At 44.2% G+C, this 26695-nt stretch overlaps 1 protein-coding gene across 1 annotated transcript in view; it reads left to right on the forward strand.

The window, feature by feature from the left end:
- The window catches only part of ETHE1 (ETHE1 persulfide dioxygenase), a 36660-nt gene that overhangs the window by 3759 nt on the left and 6206 nt on the right, over positions 1–26695 (forward strand). The window contains exons 2-5 of the mRNA XM_082273118.1: positions 7573–7717; positions 17099–17247; positions 22191–22320; positions 26024–26113. Of these exons, the coding sequence (XP_082129244.1) occupies positions 7573–7717; positions 17099–17247; positions 22191–22320; positions 26024–26113 (514 nt within the window). The remainder of the gene's footprint in view (positions 1–7572; positions 7718–17098; positions 17248–22190; positions 22321–26023; positions 26114–26695) is intronic.

Consider the following 26695-nt stretch of genomic DNA (forward strand, 5'->3'; position numbering starts at 1 on the left):
GACGCTGGACGCCAGGATCGGATCTCCAGCCTCACACTTTTATGTGCTTGTCTTTTTCTGGATTATTGTAAGTTGTTTTTTAAATAAATCTTGTTGGAAATCTTTACGGGATTACGCTATGGTGTTTGTCATATATCTTCCATACATACCTGCATCTGTTTGGCAATTTGAGTATACTGTGGATACCGTCCTTCCCAGGTGCAGTTTGGTGATTTTGGAGTCTACCTTTACCCATATGCCTGTGAGGCCATTTCATTAACTTGATTGGCCATACCGTTCTGGTAAGCAGCCTCCTATATTACTGCACTGTGGTGTCCCCCCCCCACGCTCTTTTCCATGTGGTTGTCACAAGAGGAGCTTTCCCAAACAAGCCTCCTTCGTGGATGAGATTACACATTTATTTACTGGGACTTTTGTGCACTTTTGGAACTTTCTTGGATCTTTATCACGCACTATATTTATTCTTTGATCTTCATAGATGTTTTTGTATATGTTATTCATTATACTATGATTATGTTCATTGCATTCACATGTGATATGATTGGTTTAGCGCTACACTATTTTTTTATTTTTTTTTTTGGATCACTGTCTGTTGATCTAGTGTTAGCAGCTTCGCAGTTTTATTTTACACATTTTATTTTTTTATTTTATTTTTAGCGCAGAAATTCACCCCCTTTTTTTTTTTTTTTTTTTTGATATTTTACCAGTACACCATATGAATTATATATTCACCTCCCGCTGAGCACCTTATATTGAATATTCATTTATACAGTGGGTACGGAAAGTATTCAGACCCCCCTTACATTTTTCACTATTTGTTATATTGCAGCCATTTGCTAAAATCATTTAAGTTCATTCTTCTTCCTCATGAATGTACACATAGCACCCCATACTGACAGAAAAACACAGAATTGTTGACATTGTTGCAGATTTATTAAAAAAGAAAAACTGAAATATCACATGGTCCTAAGTATTCAGACCCTTTGCGGTGACACTCATATATTTAACTCAGGTGCTTTCCATTTCTTCTGATCATCCTTGAGATGGTTCTACACCTTCATTTGAGTCCAGCTGTGTTTGATTATACTGATTGGACTTGATTAGGAAAGCCACACACCTGTCTATATAAGACCTTCCAGATCACAATGCATGTCAGAGCAAATGAGAATCATGAGGTCAAAGGAACTGCCTGAAGAGCTCAGAGACAGAATTGTGGCAAGGCACAGATCTGGCCAAGGTTACAAAAAGATTTCTGCTGCACTTAAGGTTCCTAAGAGCACAGTGGCCTCCATAATCCTCAAATGGAAGACGTTTGGGACGACCAGAACCCTTCCTAGAGCTGGCCGTCTGGCCAAACTGAGCTATCGGGGGAGAAGAGCCTTGGTGAGAGAGGTAAAGAAGAACCCAAAGATCACTGTGGCTGAGCTCCAGAGATGCAGTCAGGAGATGGGAGAAAGTTGTAGAAAGTCGACCATCACTGCAGCCCTCCACCAGTCGGGGCTTTATGGCAGAGTGGCCCGACGGAAGCCTCTCCTCAGTGTAAGACACATGAAAGCCCGCATGGAGTTTGCTAAAAAACACCTGAAGGACTCCAAGATGGTGAGAAATAAAATTCTCTGGTCTGATGAGACCAAAATAGAACTTTTTGGCCTTAATTCTAAGCGGTATGTGTGGAGAAAACCAGGAACTGCTCATCACCTGTCCAATACAGTCCCAACAGTGAAGCATGGTGGTGGCAGCATCATGCTGTGGGGGTGTTTTTCAGCTGCAGGGACAGGACGACTGGTTGCAATCGAGGGAAAGATGAATGCGGCCAAGTAAAGGGATATCCTGGACAAAAACCTTCTCCAGAGTGCTCTGGACCTCAGACTGGGCCAAAGGTTTACCTTCCAACAAGACAATGACCCTAAGCACACAGCTAAAATAACGAAGGAGTGGCTTCACAACAACTCCGTGACTGTTCTTGAATGGCCCAGCCAGAGCCTTGACTTAAACCCAATTGAGCATCTCTGGAGAGACCTAAAAATGGCTGTCCACCAACGTTTACCATCCAACCTGACAGAACTGGAGAGGATCTGCAAGGAGGAATGGCAGAGGATCCCCAAATCCAGGTGTGAAAGACTTGTTGCATCTTTCCCAAAAAGACTCCTGGCTGTATTAGATCAAAAGGGGGCTTCTACTAAATACTGAGCAAAGGGTCTGAATACTTAGGACCATGTGATATTTCAGTTTTTCTTTTTTAATAAATCTGCAACAATGTCAACAATTCTGTGTTTTTCTGTCAGTATGGGGTGCTATGTGTACATTCATGAGGAAGAAAAATGAACTTAAGGCTCCATTCACACCTGGGCGTTTTCAGCTCCAAAAACGCTTCCAAAACGCCCAACAAGTAAAACCCCATTCATTTAAATGGCCCCTGTTCACATCTGAGCGTTTTGCAAAACGCCTGTAGCTGAAAAAAGTACATGAGCTTCTTTTTGGGCTGATTACCAACGTTTTTGATAGATGTCAATGAAAAACGCCTGAAAAAATCGCGGTAAAAATCGCGGTAAAAAACGCTACGCTCAAGTGTGAATGCAGCCTAAATGATTTTAGCAAATGGCTGCAATATAACAAAGAGTGAAAAATTTAAGGGGGTCTGAATACTTTCCGTACCCACTGTATATTTATTCATTTATTCCCTGCACTATAACACAGCACTTTGTTGCACTTTCCACAGTCGTATGTCCATATTTATTGATTATATGTAATGTGCTGTTATAAGAGGTAATACCACTATATGAGGTTCCCCCCTGCTTATAGTTTTTGTTTGAAGTGACCCCATCTAGACATAAAACACAGAGGCAGCGCCATTTACCCCCCCCCCCCTCTTATTTATATTTATATCTATATCTATCTCCTTTTTGGGCTGTATTTCTGAAGTAGGCCGCAGCCTAAATATACTCCTTAGCGCGGATTTTCTGATTTTATTACTGCTTTTTTGTCTGGCATTGAAAAAAAATGCGCAAAAAAAAAAAAGTAAAAAAACAAAACGGTTTTCAAATACTCTGTGAATGCAACCTAAAAATCAATACCCACCTCCTGGCTGCAGCAGCTGTGAGCATGTTTTAATCTCACCTTGGTAGACAAGGGGTTAAAGCTAAAACCACTTTTTTTGTCTTTTTAATTTTTGTAACTCGGCCCCTTTCATGAAAAACGTGTCCAGTGTTCTGCGGGGACACCTCTATAGTGAGTGGAGCTGCCGGTCTGAGCGGTAGAGGCGGAAATGGTGCAAGTGGGGGAAGTTTTGTGGGAAAGTCACAGTTGGGAGGGGTGTAGCTGTGGACAGGCGGATTCCTTTCACACAGGGGGGGGGGGGGGAGATGTACAACTAGATTGTGTATTGTGCAACACCCAATACTCACCGAATGACAGGAGGACAAATGTCTGCGACTGGGACATTTCCTCTGATGGCCAAAAGATTTACAGTTTTGGTAGTTGTCTGCTGAGAATGGGAAAGTAATAAGAAAGTACACTTTTTTTTGTTTGGGCTGTGTTGCAGGATAAGTAATGCATAGTAATGGATACTAACAAAATACAGAAGGAATTATTGCGCTAACTTAACCACTTTACCACTAGAGCATTTTGCTGTCTTACGTCTGGGCCACTTTTTGCGATTCGGCGCTGTGCGACTTTAACTGACAATTGCGCGGTCGTGCGACGTCGTACCCAAACAAAATTGACGTCCTTTTTTTCCCACAAACAGAGCTTTCTTTTGGTGGTATTTGATCACCTGTGCGATTTTTTTTTTTTTTTTTTTTTTTTTTTTTTTTTTTTTGCGCTATAAACAAAAAAAGAGCGTTTATTTTGAAAAAATAACAATTTTTTTATATGAAATTCCCCCCCAAAAAAAATGTAAAAATCTAATTTTTTTTAAAATTTTTGGCCAATTTGTTTTCTGCTACCTATGTTTGGTAAAAAAAAATCGCAATAAGCGTATTTTGATTGGTTTGCGCAAAAGTTATTGCGTTTACTAACTAAGGGAAAGATTTCTGTCATTTTTGGTGTTTTTTTTTTTTAACGAATAATGGCGGCGATCTGCGATTTTTTTTTTTTGCTGGACTGCGACATTGCGGCGGACAGAACGGACCCGTGACTGACATTTTTGACACTTTTGGGGATACCAGTGACATTACTGCAGTAATCAGTGCTATAAATATGCACTGTTACTGTAAAAATGACACTGGCAGGGAAGGGGTTAATTTTATCGAAGAGGGAGGGGTTAATGTATGCCTGGTGCTTACTGACGTGTGGGGGGGGGGGGGTGACTGTGAGACAAGGACAGATCGGATGTCCAGCTATGCTGAACAGTCCGCTCTGTCACTCCCTGTCACTGAGGAGATCCGCCCGCTCTGTTTACACATCTCCAAACTCGATTCCCCGACGATCGGGGCAGAGCAGCGGCGATCGCCGCTGCTCCTCCCCTGGCCCGACTCCCGCTGTGACTGAAAACAGCGGGAGCGCGCCTCCGGCGGCGCGCGAGCGCCGCCTACAGGGGGAGGAGTCTGGCGACGTAGGCCTACGTCGTCAGACCTACAAGAGCCACTTTGCCGCAGTAGTACTACGGTACTCAGCGGTAAAGTGGTTAAAAGAATAGTGTAAGCAGCTGACACCAATCACTGAACTAAAGAGAGTGATACATCAATATAAATACAAAAATATGTGCAGCGCTAGAAAAAAAATTGTACAACAAATTGAATTGTCCAATCACAGGAAACATTCCACAAAAACGGAATTAACAGTGGTAATGAAAAAAGTCCAACATATATGAAAATGGTGCAAATCAAATAAGTGCAGCAAATCCCGTCACCAGTGAAGGTAAAAATATGTTGCGCTCACCAGATAGATGGGACCCCAAACACCTTATAGTGGGCAGCTGGGGATCAGACAGCTAAAGCAATATTACGCTATATGTCCCTCCCATTTCTTTTTGGATTTACCACCCATCATGTTGAAGGGGAATCTCTGAACAATTTCATCTGCTGGAGATATGCATGGTTTCCATTGGAATCGGTGAACATCTGTGGGGACACTCCATCATTTATAAGCCTGTTTGACTCCTACACTATAAGGTGTTTGGGGTCCCATCTATCTGGTGAGCGCAACATATTTTTACCTTCACTGGTGACGGGATTTGCTGCACTTATTTGATTTGCACCATTTTCATATATGTTGGACTTTTTTCATTACCACTGTTAATTCCGTTTTTGTGGAATGTTTCCTGTGATTGGACAATTCAATTTGTTGGACAATTTTTTTTCTAGCGCTGCACATATTTTTGTATTTATATTAATGGATAATGCAAGAGAAAGATACATTTTTTTCTGTCAAAAGGAAACCTGTCGTTATTCTCTAACAAACTATGCCTTCACCACTGTTCCTCCTGCCCTTACACGGCTCGTCCCCCTTGCCCTTACACGGCTCGTTCCCCCTTGCCCTTACACGGCTCGTTCCCCCTTGCCCTTACACGGCTCGTTCCCCCTTGCCCTTACACGGCTCGTTCCCCCTTGCCCTTACACGGCTCGTTCCCCCTTGCCCTTACACGGCTCGTTCCCCCTTGCCCTTACACGGCTCGTTCCCCCTTGCCCTTACACGGCTCGTTCCCCCCTGCCCTTACACGGCTTGTCCCCCTTGCCCTTACACGGCTCGTCCCCCTTGCCCTTACACGGCTCGCCCCCCCCTGCCCTCTTACACGGCTTGTCCACCCTGCCCTCTTACACGGCTTGTCCCCCCACCCCCTGCCCTTACACGGCTTGTCCCCCCTGCCCCTACACGGCTCGTCCCCCTTGCCCTTACACGGCTCACCCCCCCCCCCTGCCCTCTTACACGGCTCGTCCCCCCTGCCCTCTTACAAGGCTTGTCCCCCCCTCCCCCCCTGACCTTATACGGCTCGTCCCCCCTCGCCCTTACACGGTTCGTCCCCCCACCCCCTGCCCTTACACGGCTTGTCCTGAGGTTACCGATATTGCCGATATTTCAGGAAAGTGCTGTACTGGAGTGATGCCTGCAGCGTCCATAGCTGACGGTCGGCTGTCTTGAAAATGACAACCGATGCGGCTGAGAAGCCACTGGGCTGTCATTACAAGGAGCGGGAGGGGACGTCGCCCCCCCCCCCCCTTCCGCGGATCACCCGGGTCTTCCGTCCCATCGGGAGACCCGGGCAACCAGCCTGCACGGCCGCCGAAGAGAAGAACTGATCAAAGCCGCATTCAGCTCTGATCCGGTCTCAGTGTAAAAACCCGGAAGTGATGTCATAACATCACTTCCGGGTACTCGACACCAGATTACAAAAAATTACCGCATTCAAAACAGCCAAACTTGGAGAACGCTTGGAGAATATTTTCATAACTTGGGGGGCTGATTGCTCCAAACTATTGCAAAGCTAACTGGAAAATCCCCTTTCCTCTGCAGCACATGGTAGGTGATTAACAGCCTCAGTTGTGCATGTGTAGAGGGGTGTGTGTCCATTCCCTCCACTCAGGTCTCAGATTACACTCAGCTCCTTGCTCTATGCTGTGCAGAGTAGGGATCGACCGATTATCGGCAACACCAATATATCGGGGGCCGATATGCACTTTCCCCGATATATCGGAATCGGTCCCGGAGGTTACCGATATTGCCGATATTTCGGAAAGTGCTTGCACCGGAGTGATGCCTGCAGCTAGAGGCATCACCCCGGTACCGGCGTCCATAGCTGATGGTTGGCTGTCTTGTAATGACAACTGATGTTGCTAAGAAGCCGCTCGGCTGTCATTATGAGAAGCTGGACGGGGACGTTCCCCCCCCCCCCTTCTGCTGCGTTCCGCGGCTTGCCCGGATCTCCCGTTCCACCAGGAGAGCCGGGCAACCAGCCTGCATGGCTACCGAAGTAAAAGACCCAATCAGAGCGGCTCTGATTGGGTCTCCATGTAAAAACCCAGGAAGTGATGTCATGACATCACTTCCGGGTACTCGGCGCCAGATTAAAAAAAAATGACAGCATTTAAAACAGCCAAACTTGGGGTTTTGAATGCTTTAAAGTGCAGAGGAGGGGTTTGGGGTCTTTTAGACCCCCAGATCCCTCCACAACAGTACCTGTCAAAGAAGAAAAAAAAAACATTTTTTTTTTAATGTACAAAAATATCGGCTGATACTGATATGCATTGGCCAAAATATCGGTATCGGCAAGAAAAAAACGATATTGGTCGATCACTAATAGACAGCCTCAGATGTGCATGTGTAGAGGGGTGTGCGTGTCCATTCCCTCCACTCAGGTCTCAGATTACACTCAGCTGCTTGCTCTATGCTGTGCAGAGTGTGACATCAGACCTCCATCCGCTGCCTTTTGGATCTCAGAATTTCTGTGTGTGTTGAGAATTTTGAAGGGCTGTAGAGGAGAGAGTGCTGCAGATAAACAGGTACAACTTTTATGGGAGGATTTGGTTAATCTCCATGCTTTTAGCTGAGGTCAGTCACTGCACTGGGTATATGTACGGGTTTACAACCACTTTATGTATTGCTAATTGTCTTTTTTTTTCTCCCCTCCCCCTTCAGCTCTTTGAGCCCAAAAGCTCTACATATACTTATCTTCTTGCCGATGAGGCCAGTAAGGAGGCCGTTCTGATCGATCCCGTGCTGGAAACCGCTAACCGAGACTCCAAACTCATCAAGGATCTTGGCCTGAACATGATTTATGCAGGTATGTCTTGCTCTAGGTTGCACCTTTGGGGGGGGGGGGGGGTAATGGAATAATGGCTGTTTAATCTTAGGAAAGAGAAAGCAGATTGGGTGACTCCATTCTGAATATAGAGAGTGAGAACGTCAGCCAGAGAAATTAGAAATGGAGGTCAGCAGTGACAGCCTCCAAAGAACAGATTTCCTCACACTGGAGCCTGGTGGCCACAACATCCCAGATAGATTTTACTTCTTGAGGCACACAAACATTTATTGCCGCTATATATATATACACATACAGTGCCTTGCGAAAGTATTCGGCCCCCTTGAACTTTGCGACCTTTTGCCACATTTCAGGCTTCAAACATAAAGATATAAAACTGTAATTTTTTGTGAAGAATCAACAACAAGTGGGACACAATCATGAAGTGGAACGAAATTTATTGGATATTTCAAACTTTTTTAACAAATAAAAAACTGAAAAATTGGGCGTGCAAAATTATTCAGCCCCCTTAAGTTAATACTTTGTAGCGCCACCTTTTGCTGCGATTACAGCTGTAAGTCGCTTGGGGTATGTCTCTATCAGTTTTGCACATCGAGAGACTGAAATTTTTGCCCATTCCTCCTTGCAAAACAGCTCGAGCTCAGTGAGGTTGGATGGAGAGCGTTTGTGAACAGCAGTTTTCAGTTCTTTCCACAGATTCTCGATTGGATTCAGGTCTGGACTTTGACTTGGCCATTCTAACACCTGGATATGTTTATTTGTGAACCATTCCATTATAGATTTTGCTTTATGTTTTGGATCATTGTCTTGTTGGAAGACAAATCTCCGTCCCAGTCTCAGGTCTTTTGCAGACTCCATCAGGTTTTCTTCCAGAATGGTCCTGTATTTGACTCCATCCCTCTTCCCATCAATTTTAACCATCTTCCCTGTCCCTGCTGAAGAAAAGCAGGCCCAAACCATGATGCTGCCACCACCATGTATGACAGTGGGGATGGTGTGTTCAGGGTGATGAGCTGTGTTGCTTTTCCGCCAAATATAACGTTTTGCATTGTTGCCAAAAAGTTTGATTTTGGTTTCATCTGACCAGAGCACCTTCTTCCACATGTTTGGTGTCTCCCAGGTGGCTTGTGGCAAACTTTAAATGACACTTTTTATGGATATCATTAAGAAATGGCTTTCTTCTTGCCACTCTTCCATAAAGGCCAGATTTGTGCAGTATACGACTGATTGTTGTCCTATGGACAGAGTCTCCCACCTCAGCTGCAGATCTCTGCAGTTCATCCAGAGTGATCATGGGCCTCTTGGCTGCATCTCTGATCAGTCTTCTCCTTGTATGAGCTGAACGTTTAGAGGAACGGCCAGGTCTTCGTAGATTTGCAGTGGTCTGATACTCCTTCCATTTCAATATTATCGCTTGCACAGTGCTCCTTGGGATGTTTAAAGCTTGGGAAATCTTTTTGTATCCAAATCCGGCTTTAAACTTCTCCACAACAGTATCTCGGACCTGCCTGGTGTGTTCCTTGTTCCTCATGATGCTCTCTGCGCTTTAAACGGACCTCTGAGACTATCACAGTGCAGGTGCATTTATACGGAGACTTGATTACACACAGGTGGATTCTATTTATCATCATTAGTCATTTAGGTCACCATTGGATCATTCAGAGATCCTCACTGAACTTCTGGAGAGAGTTTGCTGCACTGAAAGTAAAGGGGCTGAATAATTTTGCACGCCCAATTTTTCAGTTTTTTATTTGTTAACAAAGTTTGAAATATCCAATAAATTTCGTTCCACTTCATGATTGTGTCCCACTTGTTGATTCTTCACAAAAAATTACAGTTTTATATCTTTATGTTTGAAGCCTGAAATGTGGCAAAAGGTTGCAAAGTTCAAGGGGCCGAATACTTTCGCAAGGCACTGTATATAAACACCCTACAAAAAAAAAATATATACAAAACATTTTTTTGTAGTTTTCATTTGTAGGGTGTTTATACATTTGTATATTGTTAATTAGTTTTATAATAAATTAATTGAAAATTTTCTCATACGGGTTTTGTTTTTTTCTTTTTTTTTTTTTTGGTTTCTCAATTAAACTGGTCCAGAATGTTGTCCGGTGTCTGCCGGCCGCTATTACCCCTCATACAAGCAATCCCAGAATCCTCTGGGCTTCTGTTATTTTATGTGCAGTACGTGACTAAAGCAGTGTAGAAGTAGAGTTATTGTTCACTAAAAGCACATAAACTGGTATATATACTGTATATATAAAACATTTTACATGCTTGTCATGTGACCGCCAACGCCTGGATCTAAAGACTTTATTCCTCTATTGAAGACAATAAACGCTACAATAAGTGGACTTTGCTTTGCTGTTGAGTGTTTGCAGAAGGTGATGAACAAGTTTGCCCGGCTCTGTATACTACATACACTTTACCACCCTGTACACTAAAATACAAAGCAGTTTGGGATGTTTTTTTTTTCAAGAAAAAAGTGAGGAAAAAATGGCCCCATGGCAAAATTTTGATTGGGGGGGCCCAGATATCTCTCTGTAGGCATACGGGGTTAGTTTGGGACAGTAGCAGAAGCTCATAGGGCAGTAACTCTACACTGCTAAGACAGGTCAGCAAATGCTTCTCACTGCGAAGAGGGGGGTCTATGACTCAGTGCCGGGACAAAGCCATCCAGCGCCCAGGGCAAAGCTGCCAAACTGTGCCCCCCTCCTTTCCTTAAGGTTAGGATTAGGGCGCCCAAATCCCTGCAAAAAAACTGCACCCAGGGCAGCCGTCCCTCCTGCCCACCCCTTGTCCCGGCCCTGCTATGACTGCAATCCTGAAGTCTGACTCTAGACACCTATTTATCCAGTCAAAACCATCTATCTCATGAATAGAAGGCTTTCCAACTCCTCCCAGATTAATCGGACACTGTGGATCAGGGGTGTCCAAACTATGGCCCTCCAGCTGTTCAGGAACTACAATTCCCATCATGCTTAGTTATGTCTGTGAATGTCAGAGATATGCAATGCAAAATGGGAATTGTAGTTCCGGAACAGGTGGAGGGCCAAAGTTTGGACACCCCTGGTAGAGGTACTCTTTATCCATCCGCCCCACACCTTCTCAAATTTATTGGGTATTCCCCTACTGGCATAGGTTGCCGTATAATAGGGAAGTGCTTTATTTACAAGCGTCTTCCATGCCTGGATGGCGGAGGGTGAAGGCTTTTTCCAGGAGAGCACTAGCATAGAAAAATAACGGTCAGCAGTAGGGATCGACCGATTATCAGCAATGCCGATATATCGAGGGCTGATATGCACTTTCCCCGATATATCGGAATCGGCCCCTGAGGTTACCAATATTTCGGTAAAGTGCTGTACCGGAGTGATGTCTGCAGCTAGAGGTGTGTAGAGGGGTGTGTGTCCATTCCCTCCACTCAGGTGTCAGATTACACTCAGCTTCCTTGCCCTATGCTGTGCAGAGTAGGGATCGACTGATTATCGGCAATGCCGATATATCGAGGGCTGTTATGCACTTTCCCCGATATATCGGAATTGGCCCCTGAGGTTACCGATATTTCCGGAAAGTGCGGTACCGGAGTGATGCCTGCAGCTAGAGGCATCACCCCGGTACCGGAGTCCATAGCCGGCGGTCGGCTGTCTTGCAATGACAACTGGTGCAGCTGAGAAGCCGCTCGGCTGTCATTACAAGGAGCTGGAGGGGACGTACCCCCACAGCCTTCCGCGGCTCGCCCGGGTCTCCCGTCCCACCGGGAGACCCGAGCAACCAGCCTGCACGGCCGCCAAAGAGAAGACCCGATCAAAGCCGCATTGGGCTCTAATCGGGTCTCCATGTAAAAACCCGATAGTTGAATGGCGTTTTGAATGCTTTTAAGTGCAGAGGTGGGGTTTGGGGTCTTTTATACCCCCCAGATCCCTCCACAAGAGTACCTGTGAAGAAAAAAAAAAAATTTTAATGTCCGAAAATATCGGCCAATACCGATATCCGATGACCAAAATATCGGTATCGGCACTAAAAAAACGATATCGGTCTATCACTAGTCAGCAGTGTGGGTAACACCCTCTTTGGAGCTAAAGCATCTACCAATCCCAAGAGACGCCTCAATACGTACTTATCTTTTTTTTTTTAAGGGTTAATTCTCTATCACCTCCACGTCTATTCTTTGGTACCCCATCTATCCCCATGAATTATAATTGTCAGACAGTGTGTCCTTTTTTTCCATGGAATGTCTAGCCAAAGGGAGTTTATCCAATTTATCCCTGATCGAGTATTTATGACGAGCGATCCAGGGAGGCCCGGAGTAAAGAGCAAACTTAGACGTAGGGCCGTCCGAAGGGGTTTGAGCATAGGAGGAGTTAGGATAACGTAATAAGGATTGGTGAAAAGGTGGGAGGAGGTGGGGCTTCAGGAGTTGGAGCATGGGAAAGGTTGGGACGATCTTTAGTTGGATAAAAACGTGGACGGGACAACTTCTTACCGTCCCTCCCTTAGGGTTTTATGGGTTTTTTGCAGTTTTTTTGGTCTTTTTTTCTATATTTCGCAGGTCACTGAGCTGGGGCATTCATGTCATAGCGGCTGGCAGGGCACGAGGTTCTTGGATGTGTTATGGCAGGGATCCCCAAACTACGGCCCTCCAGCGGTTGCGGAACTACACATCCCATGAGGCATTGCAAAACTTTGACATTCACAGACATGACTAGGCATGATGGGAATTGTAGTTCCTGAACAACTGGAGGGCCGTAGTTTGAAGACCCCTGTGTTATGGTTTTGGGCAAAAGGTACATTTGGAGGGACCTGTCTTGGGTATGGCTCCCACTATTGTGGCTGGTGGCACCTGTGATGTTGGTTTGTCTCCTAGTTGGTGCTTTCTGTGGCTGGAGGCCAAAAATGATGGTAACGCAGGTACTTGTAGTGCATGCCCATAAGGACCTTGGGGCCCCTTGAGTACTGTCTGATGTTAATGTTCTTTTTATTTGGTCAATAAAAGGCTGTTATAGCCATTAAAACTCCGGTTGGTGTCATATCTGGTCATTTTTTTTAATGATAAGTGGTCGGTGGAGTGGTGATCAGGCAGTCCGGTCAAACCCTCTTTGGTACACTAGTCAAGTCTGGTGGTACCTGCATTGTTGGTTTGTCTCCTAGTCGGTGCTTTCTGCAGCTGGAGGTCAAAAATGGTGATTACGCAGGTACTTGTAGTGCATGCCCATAAGGACCTTGGGGCCCCTTTAATACTGTCTGATGTTAATGCTATTTTTATTTGGTCAATAAAAGGCTGCAATGGCCATTAAAACTCCAGTTGGTGTCATGTCTGGTCATTTTTTATAAGTGGTTGGTGGAGTGGTGGTCAGGAAATCTGGTCAAACCCTCTTTGGTACCCAAGTCAAGTCTTTTACTTTTTGAATAGTTTCTCCTAAATATAATAACCCACAAGGGCATTTTATTATGTGTATTACATAGGACGATTGACAAGAATATGATCTTTAATGGGGATATTAGAACCTTCTATGTGGATGACTAAACGATTTCCCTTTTATCATGCTATTACGTTGGACACAGCTAAGATATGGATAAAGGTGGAGAAAGGTAGCTTTAGATAATTTTGGATGATATTGATCAGATTTATCTAATCTGTCATATATGGTCTGACCACAGCGCTAATAGGAGGGTAATGGAGGAAGCTGAAATTCTTGTACAGATGGATAACTGTCGTGAAGGATAGGCCAGTGTTTTTTTTTTTTTTAAATGTTAAAAACTTTGGTATAAAACGGGCATATAGAGTAACTATCCAATCTTCCAGATTAACCTTCCCAAGTTTGTTCATCATGTTCAGTGCCCAACTGGCCTTCCGGGATACCGGGAAATTTTCCCGGTCGGCTGCCTTCCCTGGGGCCGCTTTGGACTGTGGGCAGCTGCTGCGGTCAGTGGCGGAGCCAGAGGGCTAGCTGGGGTGGCAATTGCCACCCCTGTTTACCATGACTGAATTGTGGCTCAGCTGTGGTTATAGGATTGTGTATATGGTGGTCTTCTGTTTATTTTTTACTATTGGTTGAACTAGGTTGACTTGTGTTTTTTTTGTTTTCAACCTGGCAAACTATGGTTTATCATAAATTGTCCCGCTGTGGTGTTTCTAGCAGCTTTTATTCACTTTGTTTGGGAATAGGGGGGGAGGTGAGTGGTGCTGCCAAATGTGACAAACAATTAAATATACATGACCCAGGGGGTAATTCAATCTTGTGAATAGTACATAATAAAAAGCAATAAAATTGCAAATAAAGTGACCAAGTGCATAAGAAAAAAAGCCTGTGTCCCTATACTTACTGGGTGGTATAGGTGAAAGCAATATTTAAGGTGACTGGTATAAGGTGACTAAGTGGATAATCAAATTAATCCAGATAAAAAGCACATAAAGGTGGCAACGTGCTAAAAAAAAAAAAAAAAAAAAAAAATATTATATATACAGTGGGTACGGAAAGTATTCAGACCCCCTTAAATTTTTCACTCTTTGTTATATTGCAGCCATTTGCTAAAATCATTTAAGTTCATTCTTCTTCCTCATGAATGTACACACAGCTCCCCATATTGACGGAAAAACACAGAATTGTTGACATTGTTGCAGATTTATTAAAAAAGAAAAACTGAAATATCACATGGTCCTAAGTATTCAGACCCTTTGCTGTGACACTCATATATTTAACTCAGGTGCTTTCCATTTCTTCTGATCATCCTTGAGATGGTTCTACACCTTCATTTGAGTCCAGCTGTGTTTGATTATACTTATTGGACTTGATTAGGAAAGTCACACACCTGTCTATATAAGACCTTCCAGATCACAATGCGTGTCAGAGCAAATGAGAATCATGAGGTCAAAGGAACTGCCTGAAGAGCTCAGAGACAGAATTGTGGCAAGGCACAGATCTGGCCAAGGTTACAAAAAGATTTCTGCTGCACTTAAGGTTCCTAAGAGCACAGTGGCCTCCATAATCCTCAAATGGAAGACGTTTGGGACAACCAGAACCCTTCCTAGAGCTGGCCGTCCGGCCAAACTGAGCTATCGGGGGAGAAGAGCCTTGGTGGGAGAGGTAAAGAAGAACCCAAAGATCACTGTGGCTGAGCTCCAGAGATGCAGTCAGGAGATGGGAGAAAGTTGTAGAAAGTCAACCATCACTGCAGCCCTCCACCAGTCGGGGCTTTATGGCAGAGTGGCCCGACGGAAGCCTCTCCTCAGTGTAAGACACATGAAAGCCCGCATGGAGTTTGCTAAAAAACACCTGAAGGACTCCAAGATGGTGAGAAATAAGATTCTCTGGTCTGATGAGACCAAAATAGAACTTTATGGCCTTAATTCTAAGCGGTATGTGTGGAGAAAACCAGGCACTGCCCATCACCTGTCCAATACAGTCCCAACAGTGAAGCACGGTGGTGGCAGCATCATGCTGTGGGGGTGTTTTTCAGCTGCAGGGACAGGACGACTGGTTGCAAAATGATGAATGCGGCCAAGTACAGGGATATCCTGGACAAAAACCTTCTCCAGAGTGCTCTGGACCTCAGACTGGGCCGAAGGTTTACCTTCCAACAAGACAATGACCCTAAGCACACAGCTAAAATAACGAAGGAGTGGCTTCACAACAACTCCGTGACTGTTCTTGAATGGCCCAGCCAGAGCCCTGACTTAAACCCAATTGAGCATCTCTGGAGAGACCTAAAAATGGCTGTCCACCAACGTTTACCATCCAACCTGACAGAACTGAAGAGGATCTGCAAGGAGGCATGGCAGAGGATCCCCAAATCCAGGTGTGAAAGACTTGTTGCATCTTTCCCAAAAAGACTCCTGGCTGTATTAGATCAAAAGGGGGCTTCTACTAAATACTGAGCAAAGGGTCTGAATACTTAGGACCATGTGATATTTCAGTTTTTCTTTTTTAATAAATCTGCAGCAATGTCAACAATTCTGTGTTTTTCTGTCAGTATGGGGTGCTATGTGTACATTCATGAGGAAGAAGAATGAACTTAAATGATTTTAGCAAATGGCTGCAATATAACAAAGAGTGAAAAAATTAAGGGGGTCTGAATACTTTCCGTACCCACTGTATATATATATATATATATATTATGTATGTATGTTTTTGTGTGTCTGTATATGTCCAAAATAATCAGTTCAGTTCAGAATCCAAGAAGTGCAATCATATGTAAAAGTGACTCAGTGTTAATATAGCAAAAAATCTATATAGGCGTGTGTAAATAAAAATAAGTTCAGTGCAAAGAAAAAAGAACCAATCACATATGTAAGTGACTCAGTGCTGATTTAAAGTCTATAACTTGTTCTCTACCTGCGCAATAATTTTCTTCACATTGGAGCTATACCCTGCTGTACTCATTTTTCTCCACAAGATGTCCTCAGTTGTGAGTGCGGGATGTCGTGGATCTGTCTCTGGAAGGGGTGTGTCACTACAGTGTTATATGACGCAGAGAGTGCTGCTCTCTGCATCTTCCAGGACCACTTATTAATGGGAGACGATAGGAAGAAATAATAACAACCAGTGCAGCCCTAATGAGAATGAATAACCTGTGAATAAATCATAAGTGATTCAGTAAAATTCATAAATAGTGACACAATGATGAATGTGCATAAAGTCCATGAAATCCCTAAAAAAAAAATAAAAAAAAAAAAGTGATATGAAAGTCCGTTAAAAAAAGCAAATGTGTTAGAAAAAAGGAGGAGGGGAACCACAAGTCCCAGCATGCGGACGAGAGTCTTCTCACTGACCGATGAAAGAAAAACACCCAGGGAAAATGGAGGAGAAAAATTGGTCGTTTACCAGATTATATTGGCCTCCAAACTAATGGAAAAGCCAAAAAACACTTGAGAGGGAATGATCCCACCAGGCACAAATGATCAGACGTCCACTCAGGAAAGCCTCCAATACGGGTAGATAGGGCGCTGATGGGAATAAAATGAATACAAGCATACATAGCATAAAACCGTTTAAAAGATACCTTTTATTTAAAAGGTTATAGCACTCACATGACAGAAGTAAAAAGCAAGCGTCACGAAAAATCCAAAGAGAAGATATTAGCTGCAGCATTCACGAGAAAACGCCGGCCAAGGGGCGTGGGGATGTCACGTCTGGTCCTACCCAACGTGTTTCGTCGTATGTTTGACGTCGTCAGGGGCGTAATAGGAAGAAATAAAAGATCCAGTGTGTCTTGTGACAGGCAGACTTTAGAAATAAAAAAAGCTTAAGAAAAAAAAAAGACATAGATACAACTGGTGAGGTTTCTGCTATTGGAGATCCTCCTCTGTATTTGAGTATTTGGTGGCTTTTAATCGCTGTTCCATAAAAGAACATTTTTTGTGTGTGTCAGCCCGCTGATCTGCGTCTGTCTGTCTTCCTCCAGCCAACACTCACTGCCATGCCGATCACGTCACCGGCACCGGGGCCCTGAAGAAGCTGCTGCCCGGATGTAAAAGTGTCATTGCCAAGGACAGCGGGGCCCTCGCTGACCTCCACATCCAGGAGGGAGATGTCATCCAGTTTGGGAAGTTTGTGAGTATCGGACTTTAGAATAGGAATTTAGTCCTAGCTTACAAAGCCAATTGATGTTAAATAGTAAGTGGGGGAGGGCTATAGACTGTTGTAGACTGCTATAGATTGTATTTTAAATACAACCAGTATAAAGATATAAATATGCCTTTTATACTGGGTTCCTGGTGTTAAACTGGCGGCCCTCCAGCTGTTGCGGAACTACAAGTTCCATGAGGCATTGCAAGGCTGACAGTTACAAGCATGACTCGCAGAGGCATGATGGGATTTGTAGTTCTGCAACAGCTGGAGGGCCGCCAGTTTGACACCCTTCCGGACTGCCCCACGTATGTATAATACTGTGGCAGGGCGGCCCTTTAGGGCGAAATCACATATCTGTACGTCATTTCAATTTCCGGGTCTGGGGTGCGCATGAATCCGGCAGACCTGATGTTCGCCGGCACCCAGTAATCGTTCCCAAGAGAGGCAGAACGGCGGTCTGTCTATGTAAACAAGGCAGATCGCCGTTCTGTCAGAGGGGAAGATGGAGATCTTGTGTTTCTGCTAAACAACCAAGAAACATGGATCTCTGTCTCCCCCCAGTCATAGCACCTCCCCCACACAGTTAGCAAGCACTCCCTAGGAACACATTTAACCCTTTGATCGCCCCTGATGTTAACTCCTTCCCTGCCAATTTCATTAGTACAATGACCGTACATGTTTTTAACACTGCTCACTTTATTGGTGTCACTGGCCCCCAAAAAGTGTCACTTAGTGTCAGGATTGTCCACCGCAATGTCCCAGTCCCGCTAAAGATCGCTGCCATTACTAGTAAAAAAAAAAATGTAAATTCCATAAATATATCCCATAGTTTGTAGATGCTAGAACGTTTGCGCAAACTTATCATTATAAGCTTATTGGAATATATATATATATATATATATATATATATATATATATATATATATATATATTATATATTTTTTGGGTAGGTTTTATAGCAGAAAGTAAAAAAAATTCTAAGTGCAACAGCACTAAAAGATGAAAATTGGCCTGGGCAGGAAGGGGGTAAAAGTGCCCGGTATTAAAGTGGTTAAGGAAGAATAATACATAATAAATTGTTGGAATAGATTATTAGATGTGTTGTACATTATATAATGTGTGTAGGCTAACTGTGCCGATTACTTCCCTGTCAGCAGTGCAAAACCACATCTAACCCCCCCTGAGACATTGGCTCCCATGATACAGCACAAGCACACGTGATTAGTTACAGCAGGTTATCTGTGCTTTTGAACGGCACAATGTAGAAAAAAATTATGTGCAATGGCTGGTAGAAAGTAATGTTAGGGTGCATCCTTCCTTTGTACTGTGCAAACGTTTTTTTAGGCAGGTGTGAAAAAATGCTAAAAAATGAAGAGTGCTTTTAAGAATAGAAATTGTATTAGTTTTTTTTTTTTTTTTATCATTTAACCAAATGTAAAGTAAATAAACAGAAGAGAAATCCAAATCAATATTTGGTGTGACCTCCCTTTGCCTTCATACCAGCATCAGTTCTTCTGGGTACGCTTGCACACAGTTTTTGAAGGAACTCGGCAGGTTGGTTGTTCTAAACATCTTGGAGAACTAAGCACAGATCTTCTGTGGATGTCGGCTGCCTCAAATCCTTCTGTCTCTTCATGTAATCTCAGACAGACTATATAATGTTGAAATCAGGGCTCTGTGGGGGCCAAACCATCACTTCCAGGACTCCTTGTTGTTCTTTACACTGAAGATAGTTCTTAATGACATTGGCTGCGTGTTTGGGGTCCTTGTCCAGCTACAGAATACATTTGGGGACAATCACACGCCTCCCTAATGGTATGGCATGATGGATAACTATCTGCCTGTATTTCTATGCATTGAGGACACCATCGATCCTGATCATGTCAAATTCCGTTTGCAGAAATGCAACCTCCACCATGCTTTACAGTTGCTTGCAGACACTTATTATTGTACCACTTTCCAGCATTGAGGACACCATTGATCCTGATCAAATCTTCAACTCTATTTGAAGAAATGAAGCCCCAAACTTGCAAGGAACCTTCACCATGCTTCACAGTTGCTTGCAGACACTTATTATTGTACCGCTCTCCAGCCCTTCGCCAACAAACTGCCTCCCGCTACCGCCAAATATTTCACATTTTGACTCCTCAGTCCAGAGTGCCTGCTGTCATCACTTCCAGGACTTCTTGTTCTTCTTTACACTGAAGACGGTCCTTAATGACATTGGCTGTATGTTTGGGGTCGTTGTCCTGCTGCAGAATAGATTTGGGGACTAATGACACGCCTCCCTAATGGTATGGCATGATGGATAACTATCTGCCTGTATTTCTCAGCATTGAGGACACCATTGATCCTGACCATGTCAAATTCCATTTGCAGAAATGCAACCTCCACCATGCTTTACAGTTGGTTGCAGACACTCATTATTGTACCACTTTCCAGCCCTTCGCCAACAAACTGCCTCCCGCTACAGCCAAATATTTCACATTTTGACTCCTCAGTCCAGGGCACCTGCTGCCATTTTTCTGCCCCCAGTTCCTATGTTTTCATGCATAGAGTTGCTTAGCCTTGTTTCCACTTCAGGGGGTATGGTGGCTTTTTGGCCGCAATTCTTCCATGAAGACCACTTCTGGCCAGACTTCTCCAGACAGTAGATGGGCGTACCTGGGTCCCACTGGTTTCCGCCAGTAAGCATGATGTGTTTTTGTTTTCTACTCCTGCAATAGGTTTCCTTGGTTTTGACCTCAGGCAACGTGGGGGGTTCTATACTGTGAGGGCTACAAGATTGTGGAATTCTCTACCACAAGAGGTGGTTTCTGCGGGAAGTATGGTGGCTTTCAAAAGACTCTTAGACGTACATCTCAAGGATCAGAACATTCAGGGGTATGCGAGATGATTACAGCCACACACATCTACACAGGTTGAACTGGATGGACTACTGTCTTTATTCAACCTCAACTACTATGTAACTATGTAACCACTGCCTCTACAGTCTTTAACGTTGCTCATTTCTTTGTGTTTCCTCAAAAGAGCTTGAACAGCACATCTTGAAACCCCAGACTGCTTTGAAATCTTTGCCTGGGAGAGACTTTGCTGATGCAGTATAACGGCCTTGTGTCTTGTTGCTGTTCTCAGTCTTGCCATGGTATATGACCGGAATGGCGAACCTTGGCACCCCAGATGTTTTGGAACTACATTTCCCATGATGCTCATGCACCCTGCAGTGTAGTTGAGCATCATGGGAAATGTAGTTCCAAAACATCTGGGGGTGCCAAGGTTCTCCATCACTGCTATATGACCTGTGACATGAAACGGTCTTCCACAATCTCACCTTAGTAGCAGAGTTTGGCTGTTCTTCACCCAGTTTTACACAGCTGTTTCCTTCTCAGTTAATTCAACCTACATATAAAATTGATGATCCTTAGCACCTGCTTAGTATAATTGTTTGATCATACACCTGACTCTAATCCTACAAAATCCCTGATTTTAAGTGTAAGAATTGATGACGGTTTGAAGCCAGTCACACCAAATATTGAATTAATTTTTCTTCTGTTTCGCTCACTTTGCATTTTGTAAATTGAAAATAATAAAAATTTTAAAATATGTATTTTTAAAAGCATTCTTACTTTACAGCATTTCTTATTTATTTTTTTATATACTGTGTATATTTTTCCTTTTTTTGTGGCCCAGCTGGTTCCCACTCAACTCTTTGGTGCCGCCACCTCCTGGCCCTTTAAGGGTTCTGCCGGGAGGTGGGTTCTATGGCCATGTAAGCACCATGATTGGCTGTCACAGTTGTCACATGATGGGAATGCCTCCCCCCCCCCCCCCCAATCGCAAGCACAGCTGATTTTGCAATGTTGCACGCAAATTTGCGGCTGGTCGGCGCCAAGGCCCACCCACCGACAGGCCACATAATTGCATTCCGTCGGCGCCAACTGGTAAAGTAGAATTCCAGCCTGAACTTAACTAAGTCATGTGATCCCCTGTGTCAGCCAGTGGTAGATGCAGGGGGGGGGGGAGGAGACAATAGCTGGTAAAGCCTGGAGCGGTGGTGATTTCACCCATAGGCTTCCTATGGCCCATCTGTTGTCGGCGCTCCCTTCTCTCCCCTGCAGCTGCCAATGGCTGACATAATAAAATAATAATCACATGACCAGACTGGAGCGGCCTGAAAATAGGTAAATCTATTCGTCTTCCTTACACAGGCTGGTCAGGTGTTAGAAGTGGGAGGAGACATTTTTATGGCTAGCTCAGGTTAAGCTGGAATTCTACTTTATTTGGCTGCTGCATACTCTATGAAAGGTTTCTGGGATAAACTATCTTAAGTTGCAGTTGTATTATATTGTTAATTACATAAGTGCTATAATCTTTTCCTGGAATTATGTAGGTATGGCGCACAGTAAACCTAATGTGAAGATTAAATACCTCCAGTTTGGCCCGCTGTTTCAGGTTAAAGCCCATGTAAACAAAGGAAAAATATTATTATACCTACTAGTCCTTGGCGTTTTATTTTTCCCCTGGTGATCCTGCCACTAACACATGTAGGGTGACAACACTCACTGACTGTACAGTATCTATGGAGGAGCAATGTTGTCACCCAAGCCTGCTGTACCCTAACTCTGTAACTGGGCTGTGCAAGAAGCAGCATGCTGATGAGCTCACCTGTCACTCCGCTCTCTCCTCCTATCAGCTCGCTCCTTGCACTGCAGCAGTATTTATCGGTCCTTTGTGCTGCTTTTCCCTCCCTCTCTCTGGGCTGTGCTGTACACTAGGCTGATGAGTCAAATTCAGATCCTTACAGTGCCTGCATTTAAAAAAATAAATAAACAAAACTTTTTAATGTGGTATTAATGATTACATTGCTTAGTGATGTTTTATGTCTGCCTGGAGTTCAGCTTTAAAGGATTCTTTCCCCTTTACAGTTCCTGGAGGCTCGGTCCACCCCGGGCCACACTGACGGTTGCCTTACCTATGTGCTGAATGATAAAAGCATGGCCTTTACCGGGGATGCTCTGCTCATCCGAGGCTGCGGCCGTACCGACTTCCAGCAAGGTAGGTCCAAAACAGACCCAATGTTGTGGAGAAGGAGGACACTGACCATGGGCGTCCGCAAGGGGGGGGGTAAAGGGGGGCTAGTGCCCCCTCTGGAAATTTCCTGGCCTGCTCTAAAAGAGGAATCTATGGGGACCCTGCTCTAAAAGGGGATCTATGGGGAACCCTGGCCTGGCCTACTCTAAAGGGGATCTATAGGGATCTTGGCCTGCTCTAAAGGGGGTCATATTGGCTAAAAAAAAATTATATATTAGTCTTTGCAGGGAGAGCCTGGAGTACCTGGTAGCACGGGGAATATAGGTGAAAAGGTAACACTAAATAAGGATCTATTGGGACCCTGGCCTGCTCTAAAGGGGGATCTATGGGGACCTGCCTACTCTAAAGTTGATCTATGGGGACCTTGGCCTGCTCTAAAGGGGGTAATATTGGCTAAATATATATATATATATATATATATATATATATATATATATATATATATAGTCTTTGCAGGGAGAGCCTGGAGTACCTGGTAGCACGGGGAATATAGGTGAAAAGGTAACACTAAATAAGGATCTATTGGGACCCTGGCCTGCTCTAAAGGGAGATCTATGGGGGACCCTGGTCTGGCCTGCTCTAAAGGGGGGATCTATGGGGACCCTGCCCTGCTCTAAAGGGGATCTATGAGGGACCTTGACCTGGCCTTCTCTAAAGGGGGATCTATGGGGACCTGCCTACTCTAAAGGGGATCTATGGGGACCTTGGCCTGCTCTAAAGGGGGTAATATTGGCTATATATATATATATATATATATATATATATATATATATATATATATATATATATATATATAGAGATAGTCTTTGCAGGGAGAGCCTGGAGTACCTGGTGGTGCAGGAAAACCTGGTAGCATGGGGAATATAGGTGAAAAGGTAAGACTAAAGAAGGATCTAAAGGGGGATCTATGGGGGACCCTGGTTTAGCCTGCTCTAAAGGGGATCTATGGGGGACTTTGTCCTGGCCTGCTCTAAAGGGGGATCTATGGGGGCGAAAAGGGGTGGAGCATGGGTGACCTTGAAATGATGCCCCCCCCTGAAAAAAAGGTTCTGCGGACGCCCATGACACTGACTGAGAAGGAGGGGGGGGGGGGGTGGATATTGTGCTTAATAGTTCCCATGATCACAAAAAGAACAAAAATTCTTTCACTTTCGGTGGTAACCGTAAACAGGACAATCGAGACACAAACCCTAATAAACACCTGACAGGGGTTCTAATCCCCCTGCACTCTATCCAGAAACCTTACGACAAAAGCAGGGCTATGGTCCCTGCTTCAGTCTTGATGTCAGGATCGTAGATGAGTGGTGCATGGAGGAGGAGATGCTGCAGGAAATGGTCTAGCAGTGCAGAGGAGCCTGCAGGAGCGGAGGGTCTGGGAAGTTAACCACTTCACATCCAGGCCAATTCCGAAACTTCACTCCTGCATGTAAAAATCGACCTTCTCTTTCTTTCATTGATGGACACAGCTCCTGATCTTCTTAAAGCGGTAGTATACTCCGCTTTTTAACTTTTATCTACAGGTAAGCCTATAATAAGGCTTACCTGTAGGTACAATTAATATCTCCTAAACCTGCACGGTGTCCGGGCGATCGTGTCGGGGCTTCGTTTGAAGGTAAGTATTTCATAATGTGCTAGTATGTGATGCATTCTAGCTCATTATGCCTTTGTCCTGCAGGTTTTTTTTTTTTTTTTTTTGAGGATACAACCACTTTAACCACTTTACCACCGGAGGATTTTGCTGTCTTTCGTCCAGGCCACTTTTTGTGATTCGAATTTAACTGACAATTACGCGGTCATGCAACGCCGTACCCAAACAAAATTTATGTCCTTTTTTTCCCACAAACAAAGCTTTCTTTTGGTGGTATTTGATCACCTCTGCGATTTTTATTTTTTGCGATATTATTAAAAAAAAGCGATAATTTTGAAAAAATAACAATATTTTTCTACTTTGACAGTTAAAAAATATCCAATATATTCAATTTTTGTCATATATTTAGGCCAAAATGTATTTAGCTACATGTCTTTGACAAAAAAATTCTCAATGAGCGTATTTTTAACCGCTTTAAGACCGATTTTACCCCCTTCCTGACCAGGCCATATTTTGCGATTCGGCACTGCGTTACTTTAACTGACAATTGCGCGGTTGTGCGACGCTGTACCAAAATTCAATTGACGTCCTTTTTTCCCCCACAAACAGAGCTTTCTTTTGGTGGTATTTGATCACCTGTGTGATTTTTACTTTTTGCGCTATAAACAAAAAAAGAGCGACAATTTTTTGAAAAAATAACAATATTTTTCACTTTTTTTTTTTTTTTATATGAAATCCCCCCCCCCCAAAAAAAAAAAGTGAAAATCTTAATTTTTTATCATTTTGGGCCAATTTGTTTTATGCTACCTATGTTTGGTAAAAAAAATCACAATAAGCGTGTTTTGATTGGTTTGCGCAAAAGTTATCGCAGCTACTAACTACGGGAAATTTATGACATTTTTATGTTTTTTAACTAGTAATGGCGGCGATCTGCGTTTTTTTTTTTGCGGGACTGCGACATTGCTGCGGACAGATCGGAACCCTTGACTGACATTTTTGACACTTTTGGGGGTACCAGTGACATTACTACAGTAATCAGTGCTATAAATATGCACTGTTACTGTAAAATGACACTGGCAGGGAAGGGGTTAACTTTTATTGGTGATCAAGGGGTTAATCCATGCCTGGTGCTTACTGACGTGTGTGGGGGGAGGTGACTCAGTGACACAGGGACAGATCGCATGTTCAGCTATGCTGAATCCTGCAATCTGACCCTGCCTGTCACTTAGGAGATCCGCCCGCTTTGTTTTACACAAGCGGGCGGATCGCCACACTCGATTCCCCGACGATCGGGGAAGAGCGGTGGTGATCACTGCCGCTCCTCCCCTGGCTCGAATCCCGCTGTGACTGAATACAGCGGGAGCGAGCCTCCGGCGGTGCGCGCGTGCCGCCGAGAGAGGGGAATGTCTGGCGATGTAGGTCTACGTCGCCAGACGATAACGAGCCACTTTGCCGCAGTAGCAGCACAGTGAGCAGCGGTAAAGTGGTTAACCATTATACTGCCCCCTACAGGAGTAGGACACTAGGCAGAAAAAAGTCTGACTAGGCCTTTGGGCAGTCCCGGGGGTTAAATGTGTTCCTAGGGAGTGCTTTCTAACTGTGTAGGGGGTCCTTTAACTGGGGGAAGACAGAGATCCATGTTCCTGCTTGGCAGAAACACAAGATCTCCACCTTCCTCTCTCACAGAACAGCGGTCTGTCTTGTTTACATAGGTAGACCGCCATTGTGCCCCCCTAAGAACGATCACAGGGTGCCGCGAATATCGGGTCTGCCGGAGCCGCTGATTGGCTCCCACTGTGTCCAATCACAGCGGGAGCTGGTGGCCGGCGGCGCGCGCACGCACCCCAGACCTATTGCACTAAATCACATACAGCTACGTGATTTTGCGCAGGAGGCCCCCCCCCTGTTGCAGTGTATCTGCATGGGGCAGTCCAGAAGAGGTTAACTGCTTTACCGAAACAAGCAGGTAACCCGCGCAGTGCAGTTTGTAGCCCCACTGCAAGGTTTTTAGGTTTATATCTGTTATGGTCTCTTCTGTATTTGTTACCATCTGATCATTTCATTCCATTGTGATTGCAGGTTGTCCCAACACTCTCTACCATTCTGTACACAGCAAAATCTTCAGCTTGCCTGACAGCTGCTTACTGTACCCTGCTCATGACTACACTGGTGAGTCAGAATTTTTTGACACTTATTACATTTTAAAGTGCGATTTTGCATTCAATTATCAGCTGCGGGCGCTGTCCTTTTCACTAAACACCAGTGACAATGCTGCCAGAAAGCAGACCCCCTGTGCTCATGGACCTTTAAAAAGTCTTAAAGGAAATCTGTAAGGGGGCCTTGTTCCTAAATATTAGTTGGCCGAAGGTAAGAAGCATTCATGCAAACCGAACAAATTCTTGTTATAGATTCCCTGCTCCATCTAGTGGACAAATGCAGTATATATCTTTCATTGTGATAGTTCAGAAAACGAGTTTCTGCATCATCAGCTCCATCTAGTGGACAAATGCAGTATATATCTTTCATTGTGATATTTCAGAAAACTAGTTTCTGCATCATCAGCTCCATCTAGTGGACAAATGCAGTATATATATCTTTCATTGTGATATTTCAGAAAACTAGTTTCTGCATCATCAGCTCCGTCTAGTGGACAAATGCAGTATATATATTTCATTGTGATAGTTCAGAAAACTAGTTTCTGCATCATCAGCTCCGTCTAGTGGACAAATGCAGTATATATCTTTCATTGTG

This window comes from Pelophylax lessonae (assembly GCF_965119305.1).
Source record: "Pelophylax lessonae genome assembly, chromosome: 12".
Taxonomy (NCBI): Eukaryota; Metazoa; Chordata; class Amphibia; order Anura; family Ranidae; genus Pelophylax; species Pelophylax lessonae.